The sequence below is a fragment of the Barbus barbus genome (genome assembly GCF_936440315.1).
Source record: "Barbus barbus genome assembly, chromosome: 34".
Classification (NCBI taxonomy): Eukaryota; Metazoa; Chordata; class Actinopteri; order Cypriniformes; family Cyprinidae; genus Barbus; species Barbus barbus.
In genome coordinates, this window is record NC_136762.1 from 20,797,523 (window position 1) to 20,815,829 (window position 18,307).

At 38.4% G+C, this 18,307-nt stretch overlaps 1 protein-coding gene across 1 annotated transcript in view; it reads right to left on the reverse strand.

Annotated features, from left to right (window-relative positions):
• Positions 1-4,073: 4,073 nt before the first annotated feature.
• LOC306854119 (neuronal PAS domain-containing protein 1-like) overlaps positions 4,074-18,307 on the reverse strand; it is a gene marked incomplete at its 5' end in the record, with an annotated part of 45,893 nt that continues 31,659 nt past the window's right edge. Inside the window, 7 exons of the mRNA XM_079391951.1 lie at positions 4,074-6,223; positions 6,315-6,427; positions 10,935-11,082; positions 11,599-11,705; positions 11,977-12,173; positions 12,932-13,044; positions 14,016-14,190. Coding sequence (XP_079248077.1) covers positions 5,256-6,223; positions 6,315-6,427; positions 10,935-11,082; positions 11,599-11,705; positions 11,977-12,173; positions 12,932-13,044; positions 14,016-14,190 — 1,821 coding nt within the window. The 3' untranslated portion in view covers positions 4,074-5,255. The remainder of the gene's footprint in view (positions 6,224-6,314; positions 6,428-10,934; positions 11,083-11,598; positions 11,706-11,976; positions 12,174-12,931; positions 13,045-14,015; positions 14,191-18,307) is intronic.

Here is an 18,307-nt window from a genome sequence, read left to right on the forward strand (position 1 = left end):
CGTCCTTCTATCGGAAAGCATGCAGAATTTGCGAGAAAAACTTGAAAATGAAAAGCACTCCCTTGTGCCTAATTCCAGATGAAATGACTAGATTTCACCTACAAAATTTTGATGTGCAACAGTAAATGTTTGCACCTTTACTTAAAAAGCTCTCTTTAGAAAACTGCTGAGCTACTGTAATACTACTGATAAATGTAAACCTGTATGCTGCATGTGCTTGTAGTTATTGCTGCTTGTAGCTATTTACTTCTCAACACTTTCACAGCAAGTGAAAACATGTCAGACATTCTCCATCCTTTTTCTTGCCTATTCTCCAACTCCTCCTGGTTCTCTGGTGTTTTGGTGCAGTTCGTTAGTTACTGATTCCAGGCGTGTCTCAGTGCAGTAGGCCCACGGTCTGTCTGTCTCTCCCTCAGCGCACGCAGCTCTGCTTCAAATTCAGGGCATCTACAGGGGCCGCCACACAGCTAAAGGGCACAGCGCCCAAACACACATCCCCACAAGCCAGACTTCACACCTGCGTTACATGAACCGAGTTCATAATCACACAGAGCGGCATTTCCATCACGCGGAACCAGTACGTTAAACCAAACTTAATTTGTTATCGTCGCAGTATGTGAATGTGTAGCACAAGATCATTGAATACCACAATGGTTTCCCTATTTATTGCCAAAATTACCCATCAAAGGAACTAATTCCTGTTTATATGTCAGTCTGCTCTTAAGAGATGGCTGTGGAGGATATTTTAGAGGAGAATCTTTGGGTCACAGTCGAGTTATCGTATACGCACGCACACGGTCGGCCATTCGCCTTTTCTCCCCAACAACTCGGCTTCTTTAGTATGCAATTCCTTTAGTCGTCAAGAGGGAATGATCCTCACACTAATGAACTGAGGCCTGCCACTTGAATGTAAAACAGGTTTTAACCCGTCTTCAATGTCAGAGCCCCTCCCTGGGGTTTCTTGAAACAACACAACACCATCGCTAACAGCAGCACGCTCCGTGTTTCAATCACAACGTCTGCCTTTGTCTCGACCCTCCGGCCTATTACTCTGACAGCGGGCTGCTCACCGACTCCGCTTCAAAGACACAGAGCCAGAGTTATGAATCTGTACACGGATTATGATGAACGCCAATCAAAAGGCTTTATTGTGAGCGGAGCGGAAGAGTTGACAGAGTTGGGTAGCTTACATGTGCTCCCAGAGGGAGCTGTTGTTAAAGCAGCTTATCACATCAATCCGATCCATGTTCTTTCATCTTTCCTTTCTTTTCCTCTTCTTTTGAACTTGTTAACATGGACCGGTGTGGATTACAAAATTTACACAAGATAATAGCCGATTGTTAATCCCTTTTGAATGTTCACTTTTCAAATCCAAAAGCAATCCCCTTCACGCCATTCAAGACAGCGACTTCAAATGTTTTAAAGTTTCCAAGCATGCAACTGGTGTACTTTTTTGCCATTGTATTTTTTAGGCTATTCTTAAAAGGATCACTCTGTCAAAAAATAAATTCTTGCATCATTTACCCACATGTCATTGCAAACCTGTACCTACTTTCTTTTTTTAAAACACCAAACCAGACATTTTAAACAATGTGCATTTACAGTGAATGAGGACAGAAACTTTCAAGGCTTCAAAATGGATGTAAAAAGGCCATTAATAGTATATAATAGTATACTTGGTGTAAGAATCAGAATGAATTTTAAGTTGTCATCATTCTCTAAAATGCTTAAAATCCACCTCTTTGGCACAGTGATGTACGTATAATTCGTGAATGAATGATTCATTTGAGTCACATCTTTTTAATGAAACTGCTTGATCTGGTTCGCAACATTGGTCTAAATGATTCTTTCACAGATTAATCTGGTTCTCTAGTTCAACTGCTTGTTGCACAAGACAAATGGACAACTTTTTTAAACTTTGTGGTGCTTTTTGAAGATTGAAGGCCTTAGTCCTTCTTCATTGTAAAAAGAGTGACCAGAATATGAACATTTATCTATATTTTGTAAACTATACGAATTGGGGGTGGGTGATAGGACCAGAACCTTACATCATGATATGAGTAATTTTATTTCAGTAGAACAAATAAATAAGAAATGCTACATACATTCTTATAAAGTAATCAAATTTATAAAAAAAAAAACACTGCATATTCTTCGCGGTGTAAATGAAATATATATTTCATCTTATTAAAATTACAAAAGTGATTTAGTCAAGAGCAGTGAGAGATTCTCTCTCTTTTGTTGTTTGATGAATGACAGACAGAACATTAGACTGCTGTTACTTTAAGAGATGCCCCATCCAATATACTGTTACATGTGTTTTTTTCTATGCTGTTTGTTTTCACTTAAGACCTAAATTACTGTGTTTATGAGGATACTTGCAAAGACGGGCATTTTGACACATATAAGTGTGTGTATTTAACCTTTCAAGGCCTATAAAGCGGCAAAAATAGCTCTGTTCAATACTCCCGTGCTATGTGCAACGTCTTCATGTGCACGCGCCTCTCTGGCAGCACTTAGCCTGCGCATGCATGGAGTGAAATGAGTTCTCTTTCGATTGCGTTTCAATGGCTTAAAATCACTTGCTTTTGAAGTGCAATGCTTAAAAATGCATGCAAACGATACGTTTTCATGACCACGTAGCACAGCAATGTCATGAGAGCGTGTTGAGATGATGATAGAGACTATAGTCAAAAATTTCTACTGGTTAATCGTGTCTGCTGGTATATCGCTCACTGAGCATCCAGTTTAATTTTATGACTGATTTTTGCATAACCAAAAAGTCACGGGTTTGGAACATGAGGGTGAGTGAATGATGACAATTGTTTTGTTGTTGGAATGTCATTCGAAACCCCTTTTAATTTCCTTATTTATGAACCACTGATGCATCTTGATTGGTCGTTCGAATATGCACAGGACAAAATGACAGCACAAAGAAATGCTCCATTATTGGAATAGAGTTTATTATTGTCGTTTGGATTATCATAATAATCGTTTTTACAGTGTATCATTTTCATTTAATGCTCATGGTGCTGTATTTTCACAAACATCTCATCATAAAGAAGTTAGAATCACAGTGATGGTAAAGGTTAAGGGAACACCAACTCGTGCTGATGTTTCAGGACTGATTCTCTCAACTATTTACACATTCACCCTCAATCACAAATACAAATAAAAACCATCTCATATCATTTAGTGCTACTAAAAACCATCATATCTGGTAATACTGCATGGGAAGAGAAACCTGCATTCACAAGAAAAACAACAAAAAACCTAGAAAATGTTCACATGGTGAATCTTGTATCTGTCCTTTTGTAATTTGTTACTGCTTAAACCACATTGTTATCTTCAATGTGGTTTCATTAGTTACCCGAACTTAATATAGTTTTCATGGTCCACTTACAACATCCATATTTTTGTTCATTTAAACTGTTTTAGTGACTACAACCTGAAAGGGATTGAATTTTTTTGTCATCTATTCATCCTCATGAAAGGTACCCATACCATTTTATACATTTATTTATTTATTTTTGCATCTTTTAAGAACATAGACCTTATCGTTCTACACCCTGACTCCAAAATCTAGTGAGCTGCCTCACTTTGTAGGTCTACAGACAAAAAGTACACAAAAGAAAACTCTTTGATTCCAATCATTTTACGTTAGCGTGTTTCTAAGCTAAAAATACTGTGAGCACAAAGAATATATTGTAAACACAATCACTGCTGCAATGCATTCTGGGATCTACATTGAAATGAGACCTTAGAATCTGGCAAAAATTAGGTTTTTACTCATTTTACTATTTACTATTTTACTGTCTCAGGAGCATGGGAAATGCCTTACAATGCTACGCAGCTCACTAGGTTTTGGAACATTGTGCCTTAGCTTTACATAGTGTGATGAATCTCAGTGTCACAGGTAATATTTTACTTCAAAATCCAAAAAAGGCCTATTTTTAGGACCATTAAGACTTTTTGCAGTTTGGTATTATTTTAATGAAATTTGTGCACATTCTCCCCCAAATTCCCAAAGAGTAATCTGTCTACTTGTTTTGTTTTTTTTGGTAATTCTTTTTGGTGATTTTTACTAAATGGAAGTACTTTTTGAGTTACAGTAATTAGAATTTATAGTTAATGTACTTAATTCACATTTCAATAATGTCATAAAAAAGGAAAAGAGGCAAAATATAATTAATTTCTTTGGATTTTGGAGTGAAATATGACCTGGACATGTTTATGACAAGGTTTGTGATATCCAGTGGACAATTTATTTTAAAATAAAACATTAAACCTTTATATAACAGACAACATTCTCCACACTTTAGTTTCTGGAATCATCGGCATATTTCTGGCACAACTATTGTAAACTTAATTCTTGTGGTTTTTACAGTTGGAGAACTAGAATGTCTGGCCATGGATGAAGTGCTACGTGTATGCCACAATATACTATAAGTGCTTGGACATGATACATGACAAATAGACACACTTAACCACCTCCACCCTCCCCACCGCCCCCCAAAACCCCACAATTTCTTATAGGAAGATTAGTCCATGATATTTGCTCATGACTTGTGGAAAAAAAAAATCTTTTGGAGCATTTGCATGTATGGAGTCTCTTAACTCAGCGTTATCTATATATGGCTATGAACTTGAATTAATCATTTTTCAAGTGATTATTTTAAGATGTTTAAAGACAATTCCTTTTTTAATACAAAAATGAAAATTCTACACTGTTCAAAAGTTCTAATCTTTATTTTCATTACGACCCCTCTGTCAGTCAGGGACCTGTGGACTGTGCTTTCTTATGTAATGTTTCCTTAGGAATGTCTTATTTGGCAATTGCCGCCATTCTACTTTTGTCCATACTTGCATATTCCTGTGTGATTTCTTAAATTTATGGGGACTTGGAGAAAATGTATAGGTGGGCCCATCTCCCTAGGGGTCAAAGAAGACCTTTGTAAGCAACCCCAGGACAACGTCCTGGGCTCTCCTTCCACATGATGGCCCTGTATTTCCAGTGGTTTAGGCCTCACCTTTGTGTAAGTTGCATGATGTCCTTCATATGTTCATTATGGCTTTGACTGCTTGTCCAGAGAGAGGAAGACACACAAACAAATTAACAGAGAAAAGTCCGGAGAGGATGCTCGGAAGACTGTTTGAAAAACCCCAAGTTCTTCTGCAGTTCCTCTCTCAACATTGTGCCCTGTCCTTTATGACCTGTTCCGCCTCTCCTTTACATTTTTTTCTGCCTTTGTCCATCAATCCTCATCTGTTCCTGCTGCTCCCCTCAGTCCGTTCATACAGAAGGGCAGAGTTGGAGGAAAAGTGGGTTCAGCTGGAGAAAAACCACTGAAGGGAGGCAAAGATGCGATCCTTTGCAAGTGGGGAAAGAAAGCAGGAGTTTTGGCCACATGGTCTGAGCGGAGCCCTTCAGAGTGAACTGTAGGCATCTCAGGTGGGGCGTAGCGAATAGTGCTGGGAGCATAGAGACTCTGAGGCCCCTGTGGGCCGAGAGCCAGGGGATGAAAGAGCACATGTCCTGCAGCCCCACTAGCAGTCAGTCTCTGCAGCAGTTCGAAGTCCGGAGCGCGCCCTCCATGGATGGACCGATCATCTCTGGGCAGGGATGAGGCTGGAATGGGTGGCGACAGGGTCGGGGAGGGTGGGTTGAAGAGACCCTTGGATGGAGCTTCTGTTGGGGTGGAGTTTTGAGGTTGGGAAGGTGGACTGCTGCCATTGGTTCCTCCACTGCTGTGCTGAGCTTGGCTCCAAAGCCTCCCAGAACCTGCACCTATACTTGTTCCCATTACTTCTTGTTCAGTCTTAATATTCGACCTGGAACTGGTCACCACACTCTTAAGATGCTGGATCACTGCACGACCGTTGTGGATCTTACTTGCTCCATTGGCCCCATTGCCTTGTTTCAACTGCCCCTCTTCGCTCTTCACCCGTTTGCTGGTGGGGTTGTGGACCCACTCGCTCTCCCTCTCATTGTCCTCTTCCACCTCGCTGTCGCTGGCTTGGTCCGAGGAGGTACATGAGCTGTCCTCTCTCTGCCGGAACGCCTCCATCCGCCTCCTTGCCTCAGGAGGACCGCTATCAGCATCAGACTGGTGCGATCTCTTTCGGGTGTTCTCTGATTGGCTGGCAGCAGTGTGTGAGAAGGCTTCCTTCCCTTTGTGGTCCGTCTCGGTCCTGCCTTTCAATGGCTGTGTCCCTGTGGAGCCTGGAGTAAAGATAACTCTACTGATTTGGGCTGTTGAGTAACGTACTACCAGTGTGTGTATGGATAATTGTGTGAGGGGCTAAAAGCATACCTTGTGCCTTTGGAGAGGTGTCGCGTGGGGAGGAGCTTGCTTGAAGCCTCTCTGCCCTCAGGCTTTCTGGGAGTTGTAATAAGTCCAGAGGTATGTCTGCCAGCTCTAGTCGACTGAAAATACAGATAAAAGAGTGTGAGCAGTTTACCTTAGGGAGCTTTACACATTTAACAGTATAAATGCTACGCCAAAGGTTAATGGTCTCCAATCATTTAGTATGCTTGAATCACACAACAGGTTGTACAAATACTAACTTGGATAGTATTGGAATCTTATATAGTACCTTTTCTGAAAAATAAGTAAGTTGCCCACCTAGACAGCAATTTAAGGCATCATTTAGCCGGCTTAAATTCCACCCCTTTCTTACAATCGACTGCAGGCTCACATTCAGATCTGCCTCCATCCAATCAACAACAGAATAAATTGATTTATTTTTCAACATTCTGTTTCACTCAGAAAAGATCTGATGCTACATTTGTTTCATTGCAACTTTGAAGTAACTTGTTTGGCAAATTCTAAGTAGGGATGTTAAAGTGAGAAAAAACTTGCCACAAAACCAATATTACTGGAAACGCTTTGGACGCTTTCATTTTTGATTTCGAATTCGCAATCTTGGTAATTCTTGCCAATTCTAACTATTAGGCCACAACTGCACAACAACAATAAAATGTACAATAACAAACTAGCTTATAAACATGTATTAACAAAAATGAATGAGGCATGACATACACCACATGCTGTATTATATATTGACTAATAAATTACAGAAGCAAACACTGAAATCATATTAAAATAAATAAATAAAACAAATAAATTGGCTGTTGGTGAGATTGCTTGCATGTTTTTTGCAAAGACAACCAACATATTCACCTTATCTGGTTTAAGAAATGGTTCTTTACTTTACGTTTACATGTCGCTTGAAAACCAAACCACTGTTTGCCATCATTTCCTCAGTATTCATGTAATTTTTGCCACGCATACATGCCGACATGGTGAGTATAAACCAGGCTATACACTCAAAGCGCTCACACTGAAAGTGGCTCTTCATGCAATTAGTGAACTCTGATTCCAGCTGCTGCTCTGCAGCATGAGCTTTATGGAGTAGAGCACACATTTTCAGTTTACTGTAGCGTATGTTGTCCAGCTAAACTAAATGGTTTTTATTTCTGTAAAAAGCAAAATGACAGTGGGGGCAGTACCGTGGTAGGCAAGTAATGTATTTGTTGTTAATCCTTTTGATCTTTTATTTGAAAAATTCACAAAAATCTAACCTTTCATTGGATAATAAGAATTTAAAATGGGGGGAAATATCATTATGAAATAAATGTTTTTCTCTAATACACATTGGCCACAATTAACGGCACCCTTTTATTCAATATTTTTTAACACCTCCATTTGTCAGTTTAACAGCTCTAAATTTTCTATAATGCCTGATGAGGTTAGAGAACACCTGACAAGAGATCAGAGACCATTCCTTCATTCAGAATCACTCCAGATCCTTCAGATTTCCAGCTCCATGACGGTGCTTCTTCTCTTCAGTTCACCTCACTCATTTTCTACAGGGTTCAGATCAGAGGACTGGAATGGCCATAGCAGAAACTTGGTTTTGTGCTCAGTGACCCATTTTAGTGTTGTTTTTGAGGTTTGTGTTTGGATTATTGTACGGTTGGAAGATCCAAACATGGCCCATTATAAGATTTCTAACAGAGTCAGTCACTTATTGATTTTTTATCTGTTGGTATTTGATAGAATCCATGATACCATGTGTCTAAACAAGATGTCCAGGACCTCCAGCAGAAATATAGGCCCACAACATTAAAAATACAGCAGTATATTTCATTGTACACATGGGGTACTTTTTTATCCCTGTGTTCTCCAAACCCATCTTGAGTGTTTGCTGCTAAAAAGCTCATTTTTTTGTTTCATCTGACCATAGAAGCCAGTCCCATTTGAAGTTCCAGTCGTGTCTGATAACTGAATATGCTGGAGATTGTTTTTGGATGAGCTAGGAGAATTTTTCTTGAAACCCTCCAAACAACATGTGGTGATATAGGTCAAGTCAAGTCAAGTCAAGTCGCCTTTATTTATATAGCGCTTTTAACAATACAGATTGTGTCAAAGCACTTAACAGTATCAAATTGGAGGATACAGTGTCAGTAATGTATAAAAATAAGATTAAACACTCAATTTTCAGTTAAGGCATTTCATTATTGAGTTCAGAGATGTTATTGTCTAGATCAGTTTAGTTTAAATAGTATCTGTGAAATCAAATTGACGATAATCACTAGAAATTAAGTGTCCCCAACTGAGCAAGCCAGAGGTGACAGCGGCAAGGAACCAAAACTCCCTCTGTGACAGAATGGAGAAAAAAAAAACCTTGGGAGAAACCAGGCTCAGTTGGGGGGCAAGTTCTCCTCTGGCCAGGTGGTAGGTGCTGTTTGGCAATTTATTTTAAGGTTTTCTGACCCTGAAACTCAACTGTTTTCTGCAATTCTCCAGCTGTGGTCCTTGGAGAGTCTTTAGCCACTCAAACTCTCTTTCTCACCGTGCATTAGGACGATATAGACACACGTCCTCTTCCAGGCAGTTTCCTAACATTTTCTGTTGATAGGAAATTCTTAATTATTGTCCTGATGGTGGAAATGGGAATTTTCACTGCTCTAGCTCTTTTCTTAAAGCCACTTCACTAATTTGTGAAGCTCAATTATCTTTCACAGCACATCAGAAATATATTCTTTGGTTTTTCTCATTGTGATGGATGATTAAGGGAATTTGGGCTTTGTTTTCCTCATTTATATTTCTGTGAAACAGGAAGACATGGCTGGATAATTTCATGTTCATAATCATCCTGGAGTGCTCAAAATTGTGAATATGAATGGGAATATACTTCAGAGATATTTTATTCATAAGAATTTCTAGGGGTGCCAATAATTGTCCAACGTGTATTAGAGAAAAACATTTATTTCAGAATGATATTTCCCACCATTTAAAATTCTTATTATCCAATGAAAGGTTAGATTTTTGTGATTTTTTTAAATAAAAGATCAAAAGGATTAACAATGCAGATTCATTTTCACAGCCTTCTTTGATCATATTTACCACGAGTGCCGATATTTTTGGCCATGACTTTATATAGATTTAACATTGTCCGCTACTCAACAGCAGTAAATTTAAATTTACTACACCAGAAACACAAACTATCTATAATGCTTATGAGAATACATCTTAAAATATAATGAGGTACAATTAGCATCAAGCTACACTTTAAATTTTATGTGATTGTTTTTTCTTAAAACCATAAAACTCATAACATTAGCGCACATGGAAAAAGAAAAAGGTACTCTTCAGAACATATAATTCAGTGGAGAATGAATAGAAATAATATTCTATATAAAGAACATGTGGGAATGAATCTGTTCACTGATAACCAATGATAACAAGAACACAGCATCCACTCTCTTCTCTCTCAGAATACTCTTCTTAAGTGTTTGTTTAGACTGGTTTTCGATTCAGCGCCAACTCTCTTGCCCTTTTGTGCAACAGCAGCTGCTCCAGGCACGTGATCTAAGCTCATATCTCATTGGACGGGCCAATTCATCCTGGAGCGACGAGGAAAGAAATTTACACACAAGACAAAAAAAAAAAAATCCATTGGATCTATTGTTTCAATTCAAATGCGTCCTTGCGCCAAATGTTCACATTCAGTGTGAAAAGGCCTTAAGGCAGCATTTCATCTTGTTACATAGTATATTTATATGTTTTATCTTCTTGTTTATTTTATATATGGTCTAGCATCCTGTTTTTTTTTTTACAAGGCAGTCTAAGCCTGATTTACAACAAGATTGGTGGAAAAAATATAAAAAATTGCTGACAGATCGAGAGAAGTTATGAAATGTATTGAAATGTATAATAGTTTGAGCTAATTAAAATGTACTTATTCACAGAGAAGGGACTTGAATGCATTTCAACAAGCTCAGTAAAATTCCAAGATGGCAGACAAATTAAAAGAAGTTCTAGAAGTTTTTCAATAAAAATAAATTAAAGAGTATTGCGTCACTTGCTGAGCAACATGTGCTGATGGCAAACTCTATTAGGATCAGCTGTAAACAGAATTTCTCTTGTGCAGGAGCTCAGCTTCAGAGTTTCCTCCTTACAGCGATTAACAGCACGGTAAGAGAGGTACTCACTTGTGATACCGCTTCCAAACCCCCCCCCCCCCCCCCCCCCCACCCCCCCCACACACACACACACACACACACACACACTAGAAAAGCCCTTCTGAACATGAACATGGTTCCAGCGGGGTGCTATATAGAAGTTAATTAGCTATCGTAATTACAAGGCTAATTAACTAAAACACCATTCAGCCAGAAAATTTTGACATCCATTTGATGTAATTATATATCACCAGTCCAATTATCACTGAAATTCAGCCAATTTTTTTCTTGTTTTTGTCTGACTTCTTTGAACGCGTGCACTTGTGTGATGAAGATTACTGTAGACAGAAGGAGAGGAAGAGCGCTTACGAGGGCCTCTGTGGAAACTCTCAGCACATTAACATTTTTTATACTGTACACAACACTCAAAAACACAAACACACAAGGTCACTAAGAAACTGACCTGAGCACATAGTTGACCCAGATGACGTTACGCTCATGGGGTGCTTTGTGGTTAATGGACACGGTGGCACAGGACTGAATCCACAGATACCCTCCTCTCCTCTGCAACCAGCGATAATACCCTGTCACAACCTGCCCCTTCCGCAGCACTTAGAGAGAATGATTAAAAGATATACATTTATATTTAGGTAAGGAATCTGATTAAATATTAGATTTTAAAATGCAAAACACATAATACAAAAAATATACATTTTATAACCTGGATGTGGAGAAGAATTTCACAAATTGTTTATTTGGCTAGGGGGCGCTGTTGTCAAAATGTAAAATGTAAACAGCAGCTTCAGGCTCTTAAACTGACAAAACAGATACAGCTGTTCTTTAATCATGAACTAAAAATAGGTTCTTTTTTTCTTTTCAGTTACTTTTATTATTCACCTTGCAGCCACCCTCACTAAAGCTCTTCATATATCCTACAATCTACATAAAATCTAATAGTCTACGGGTCATTATGACAAAATAAAATCCAACAGTGAAACACATACTAATAAATAAATACAATTTATGATTTCTGTTATATAATATACAAACTTGAGAGAGATGTGTGACATGTCATAAGCTTTTTTTAGAGATGGGGTGGCAAATAAAAGAAATCTTGACAGGCTTACAGTCTTCATGGCTCTGTCTGATGGTGTCCAGGTCTTCTGCATGGATGAAATGGTAGCAGGTACGTCCAACCACCTCAGCTGGGCTCAGGTCCATATACTCTGAAATCCTACAAAATCCATACATATAAAAGTGACATTGGCTGTAACACTGGCATTTAATTTGGCCAGTTTGCTGTATTAACATCAAATTAGTTTTTATTTGGAGTGCTTGTTCTTTCAGCCACGTAGTGTATTTCTATTCCACAGGCTTGAGACATTGTGTTGATGTCGACAACACATATTTGGCACACATTATCATTTACACCAATTATGGGCAAACACTACAGCAAAGGTAGCAGAATACATCGTACCTGAGACTGAGGCTTGCTGGGAGTTTACCTGTTCTCACAGTAGGTGACCTGCAGGTCCATGTTGACTCTGAAGACAAACATCTGACTTTCCATGCGCACCTCATTGAGCGTGGAGGGTGGAAGCGTGTGAGCCAGAGCAACCAATCCCATTGGTCGATGCAAGGGGCGGGAGGAGCCTGGCACCAGGGCTGGCCGACACCGAATCCGACCTGTCACATGAATCACCTGATAAGAAATTAAATAAGCAGTTCAGTTTTGAAATCATTTAATCATAAAAGAAATGGGTGAATGCTAGTCAAGCAGCTAGTATTGTTCACAATTCCATGAAAGACATTAAAACACCTCTTCGTAAAAAATCAGACACTTTGATGGCATGTGACTCTTTGTGCTGACCTAAAAAGATGCATTAACTATGGAAGCCTGTTTCCACCGGTGCATTTAAAAAAAGGTAGTTGTGACTTTTAAAAATTCAGAATTGTGAGATGTAAATAATTGCGAGAAAAGTCAGAATTGTGAGTTAATATCATGCAATTCTGACAAAAAGGGCAATACTGTAACTGACTCAGAATTGAATTTTAATTTCTTAAAATTTCGAATTTATCTCATGCAATTCTGACAGTCAGAATTGCGAGATGTAAACTCGCAATTGCAAGAAAAGTCAGAATTGCGAGTTTATATCATGCAATTCTTAGAAATAAGGCAATTCTGCAATTGACTCAAAACTGACTTTTATTTTCTTTGAATTGTGACTTTTTATCACAGTTCTGGGAAAAAATTCTGAATTGTGAAATGTAAATTTCGCAATTACAAAAAAAGTCACAATTTTGAGATAAAAAGTCGCAATTACCTTTATTTATTAAAATTCAAATATTTATCATACAGAATTGTCGCATTGAACATGTATTTGTGTACACATGCCTTAAGACTACAGGAGAAAATCCTTAACATTTGTGCCACAATTTAACACACTTAAATGGACTCACTTTATAGCCCGACGATTTAACGTGGAGGCCACGCTTGGTGAGGGTGGATTTCATCCTGATGAAGAATCCACGTTCCGATAACTCATTGACTGGAGAACAGGGACTGGATGATGCTACAGGAGAAGACACACACATCACAAAATATCCACCCTTTGAACAATATTTCACTATCTATTCTGCAGATACATGACAACAAAAATGAACAGCTTGACCAGGGGTGTACAATCCTCCTCCTGGAGGGCCAATGTCCTGCAGATTTTAGCTCCAACACACTTGCCTAAAAGACTTTGATTAACTGATTCAGGTGTGTTTAATTAGTGTTGGAGCTAAACTATGCAGGACAGTGGCCCTCCAGCAACAGGTATTGGAGACCCCCGAGTTAAACAGTCAACACATATTTGGAAAATCGTATTTTGTGTTTTGGTGAATTTATGTAAATTTACATGATCTTGTTTATAATGTTTTTTTGTACAAAGTTCAGGGGTGGACCTTTATGCTTTTTCTGTCCAAAAATGGTACGTTTGTACATCTGAATTTATAAGAATTTGCCAAAATGTAAAATAGTTACGTTTTCTCATTAGATTGGGTTGGGACAGCTCAGAACAATCAATGTGGAAAAATAAAGAACATTTTCAGTTTCATTTTTATTTTTACCTGTGGCCCACATATGTTTTTTTTTTCACCAAAATAAGTCATAATTTTGTTTTCCATGATCATTTTCCACCCTCTCTCTGACCCTTAGAACGAAACAAGCATTTTTTGCTGCCGTGCTTTAAGCCTTCTATGCAAATACCCTCTTGAAAATGAGAAACAGCACTTTCCTGCAAAGCGGCTGGTGTTCTGCCCTGGATCAGCACAAGATCTGAAAGGCATTGGTGTGCCAACACCAAATAGTGTATGTGGGTGGTCGTTTTTAATGCATGCATCTTATTGATGTCAAAAAATTGTTCCAGCAGCATAGTTTGATCATAGGTTTTGAGTTCTGAAAGTTACAGAATAATTTTAACTATTTATGTCAAAGGAGACACAAGATATCGACGAAAAATTAGAGTTGAATAAAGCTAGACCTCTGAAGGCGTATTACCTGGTTCTGGAGTGCCGGCCAGTGAGGATGTGGAGGCGGAGCTTGAAGCGCTCTCATGGGACATTTGACAGCCTGCCTCTGCCCGGAGGTGTGGCCTTATGCCAAGACGCTCTGCCATCTCAACATGGTCCGCAGGGTGGATGTAATCGAACACGCTACTGCCAGTCAACTCAACCTGAGCGTGTGGATACACACATAAATACACATGCACACAGATCAATATAGAATAACATTCATATAAGAAACATGACATAGATCACAACATATTGGCTAACAGCCAATGAGAGACCTTGAAAAACACAAGCTCGTCTACAGCTATTCCTACATTTGTAATGTGTAAGTGTACACACGCACACACACATACACAAACTACTAAACCCTTACACTGAGGGAAGCAAATATCAGAGAGAGATAAAAGCAATGCTACACATAAAACATTAATTATAGCGTTCCATGACCTAGACTGAATATTCTACCTGCTGCATTTTATAAAATGAATAAGAAACTCAAAACAGGTGAGCTTCATAACAAAAACGACCATGTATAGATATAACAATGCTACAAATCTGTAAGGTTCTGTGAAACACAAAAGCATGTCCAAGCTGCTGATATTTATGCAAACAAAAGTGCACGGGGACCAAGATGGTCAAGATTCAAATGGACAAAAAACCTTGTCCATTCTAAACCAGTAGTTCTCAACCGGTCCCTCATTCACTACAATATCTGAACGCCCAACATTCATAGTTTCTATAAATTTCAGTCTAAGTTTACAGAGGAATTTTTCTTTTTGAAGCTTCCCACTCTTTCAGCCTTTGAATTTACACGACTCTCCCAGTTGTTTGATTTACTGGATACAAACTAAGAATAAAGATTTGTATGTCTTTGCTGATGATTTTAAGTGAAGTGACATACGGCCAAGTATGGTGACCCATACTCAGAATTTGTGCTCTGCAATTAACCCATCCAAAGTGCACACACACAGCAGTGAACACACACACACACACCGTGAACACACACCTGGAGCAGTGGGCAGCCATTTATGCTGCGGCACCCGGGGAGCAGTTGGGGGTTCGGTGCCTTGCTCAAGGGCACCTCAGTCGTGGTATTGAGGGTGGAGAGAGCGCTGGACATTCACTCCCCCCACCTACAATCCCTGCCGGCCCGAGACTTGAACCCGCAACCTTTGGATTACGAGTCCAACTCTCTAACCATTAGGCCACGATTTTGATGTCTATTTATTATTAGGAAAAAAAGTTTTAGGTCTACCTTAATATCCAAAGAAATATACAAAATTCTTGTTTTTATTTGCATGAACTTATTTTAATGCATATTTTGTATTGTTTGTAATCATTAAGATAATTTTTAATAATTTTGAGGCTTTCCTAGTTAATAGCCACTGTCTTTCACAATATGATTAAATATATTTTTTAATTGCAAGCTGGAGGATATTTGGTAGTAGTGACAAAGGAATTAATTGTATACATTTTTTAAGATGCAATTTGTAATTAAATAAAAATATATATATTATTATTTTATTTGCATGGATTTAAAAGAATATAGGAATGGTACTTTCAACAACAACAACAAAAAATAGTCTTAATTTGAATATTTAAAAAGAGCAGCCTGGACATTCTGCAAAACATCTTCTTTTGTGTAGTACAAAAGAAAGAAAGGAATTGGATTGATGGGTACTTGAGTACACTTATACCCATATGTGTATATATAAATTCCCATACTATTTTGCTTAACTAGTCAGAGTGAAAAAAATGTATAATTAACATTTCTGTGACTCCTGGATCTATAAAAAAGTAATCTGTGTGGGTCAGATTTCATTCTACAGTATCTTGATAAAAGGCTGGTTTCTCCCTCACACCCTTGTCTGTGGGACAAAGCCATTTAATATGGGATTAGATCCATTTACGGAGGGATTTTAAAGGATTTTCCGCTGGCCGTCAAGGACACTAATGTGTGTGTGCAAGGCAGGTTGGATGCAAACAGAGGGAAGAGCAGAAAGGAGAGGGATAGACGGTGGAGTACAGAGCGGGCTGTGTAATTGGGGATCAGTTGAGGGATGAATTGTGAAGAGTCTGGGGTTTTAAGCCCGTGTCGGCTAATTGAGAAGTAAAGGTGGAGGTAAATCCAGCAGACAGGTGGTCTGACTTGGAGAACTTAATCTGATCTATGCTTTGGAGAGGGTTGTTTAGCTTGTTGGAGTAGTGCTGATGGGATCTCAGATGTTTGGACTCAAGAAGACACCAAAGGTGCATATAGGATCTTATGGGGAAATATCAATTGCAATATCAATTAAAAGGATCCACTGGAGGAAACTTGATTTGTAAGAATAAACGTAATTGTGAAAAGACATGCAAGAGAGACTATTGGGTCTAGAACAGCATTTTCTGTCTGATGTACGGCAATGAATACGTTCATTCTGAGAATTCATTTTAAGGAACCAGTTTGAATATATGGTTCACTGATTCATTCGAGTCAACACCTGCATAACTGGTTCCAAAATTCTCTTTAATTTAACCTGGATTATTTATTTAAATGCTCTTTCAATCTTTTTAACAGCGCATTCTTTAACCTCATATTTTTTTAGTACAACCAGGAAATCTCAGAAGAAAAAGCCTCTTGATTTAAACAGTATATTTAAATATTATGTTGTATATTAGTCAATAAGTATGTATTTATTTATTTATTTATTAATGAATTAAACTAAAATGAGTAAAATGTAACTTTCCAATCCAAAAGTATGAATATGATCCTTTTTACTTCCATGGACTTTAAAATTTTCACAAAATGCTTGTATAAAATACACAAAAAAATGTCTAGCATATACAGTATATTTCACACTGTGTCTTGTGTTGTGTTTTTAAGAGGCTGTGTCAAGTTAAAACAGCGAAACTTTGAAAAGCGTGTCTCAAGACGCCTGCAATGTTATGCTCCGTCTTGCCATTTTTGAACACAAGAACATGTCCTGTGTGAACGGCTCTTTACTTATTCTGTGCTGCTGCTCTCAGTAAGTGTGGTGTCCTGTAGTAGCGTGTGTCAGAGGCCGTTCACACAGGACACGATCTTGCATTCGAAATCAGCTAGACGCAGTGAAATGGAATAAACACGTGTCTCGAGACACTTAAGTTTAACTGTGTTTAACTTGACACAGTAGTGCTCATGGTACAAGACACAAATACTACCATACACTACCATTTTAAAATCTGGGGGAAGTAAGAATTTTGTTTGAATGAAATTAATACTTCTGTTTCGCAAGGATGTATTAAATCAGGGGTTCCCAAACACGTTCCTGGAGCCTCCCCAACACTGCACATTTTGCATGTCTCCTTTGTCTGACACACTCATTTCAGCTCTTGGAGTTTCTACTAATGAGCTGATGAGTTGAATCAGGTGTGATTGATAAAGGAGACATGCAAAATGTGCGGTGTTGGGGAGGCTCCAGGAACAAGTTTGGGAACCCCTTTATTAAATTGATCAAAAGTGACTTATAAAATACTTAAGGTCAGATTTACTAACAGCTTGCGCCAGCGCAAACCGTCTTTTGGTGTTAAAATATACTGTAAGGATTTACTAAAGACGCGCAGTGAAGAATTAGCGCTGAAAAGGCGTAGACAGTTATTTTTGCACCTGACTTTATTGAATATGCATTTGTAGGAGTTTCCCTTTCAGACATAGGGGAGTATTAAAATGAATCACACAACGCGATTCACTAATCTCTGCACTCGTCAAATTACTGGTACTTGCACCATTATTAAACACCCCCCAAAAAATGCGTCTTAAACTATTTTGCGCTTGAAATGGTTGCATTTGTTGTTGCTAGGAGGAGGCATCGCAGAGAACAGAGGGCGCATGGTAGAAGGGAGAGGATTTTTTCCACACGTATTAATTTATTTGGAATGCCAGAACACCACATTTTCCGAATCCGAACATATCCTTACACTGCGTTGGTAGATTGTGTTGGTCATTATGGAAATTAGATGTTGTGTCTATGTTGCGTTCTTTAATTTGAGCGTTGTCAGTAAATCACCCGCAGAAATTTCCACGCCCATCTGTGCTGTTTTGGAATTGTGCCCTCGCACTAATTTGCCCTGTTTAGTAAAACTGGCCCTTATAATTTTACAAAAGATTATAAAGACTGAAATAGAATTTTTTTTTTAAATGTAATAATATTAACACAAATAATATTTCACAATATGCCTGTTTACCCTGTATTTTTTAACAAATAAATATATAATTTTATCACATTTATGCAAATTTCATTTAAATATTCTAATACATTT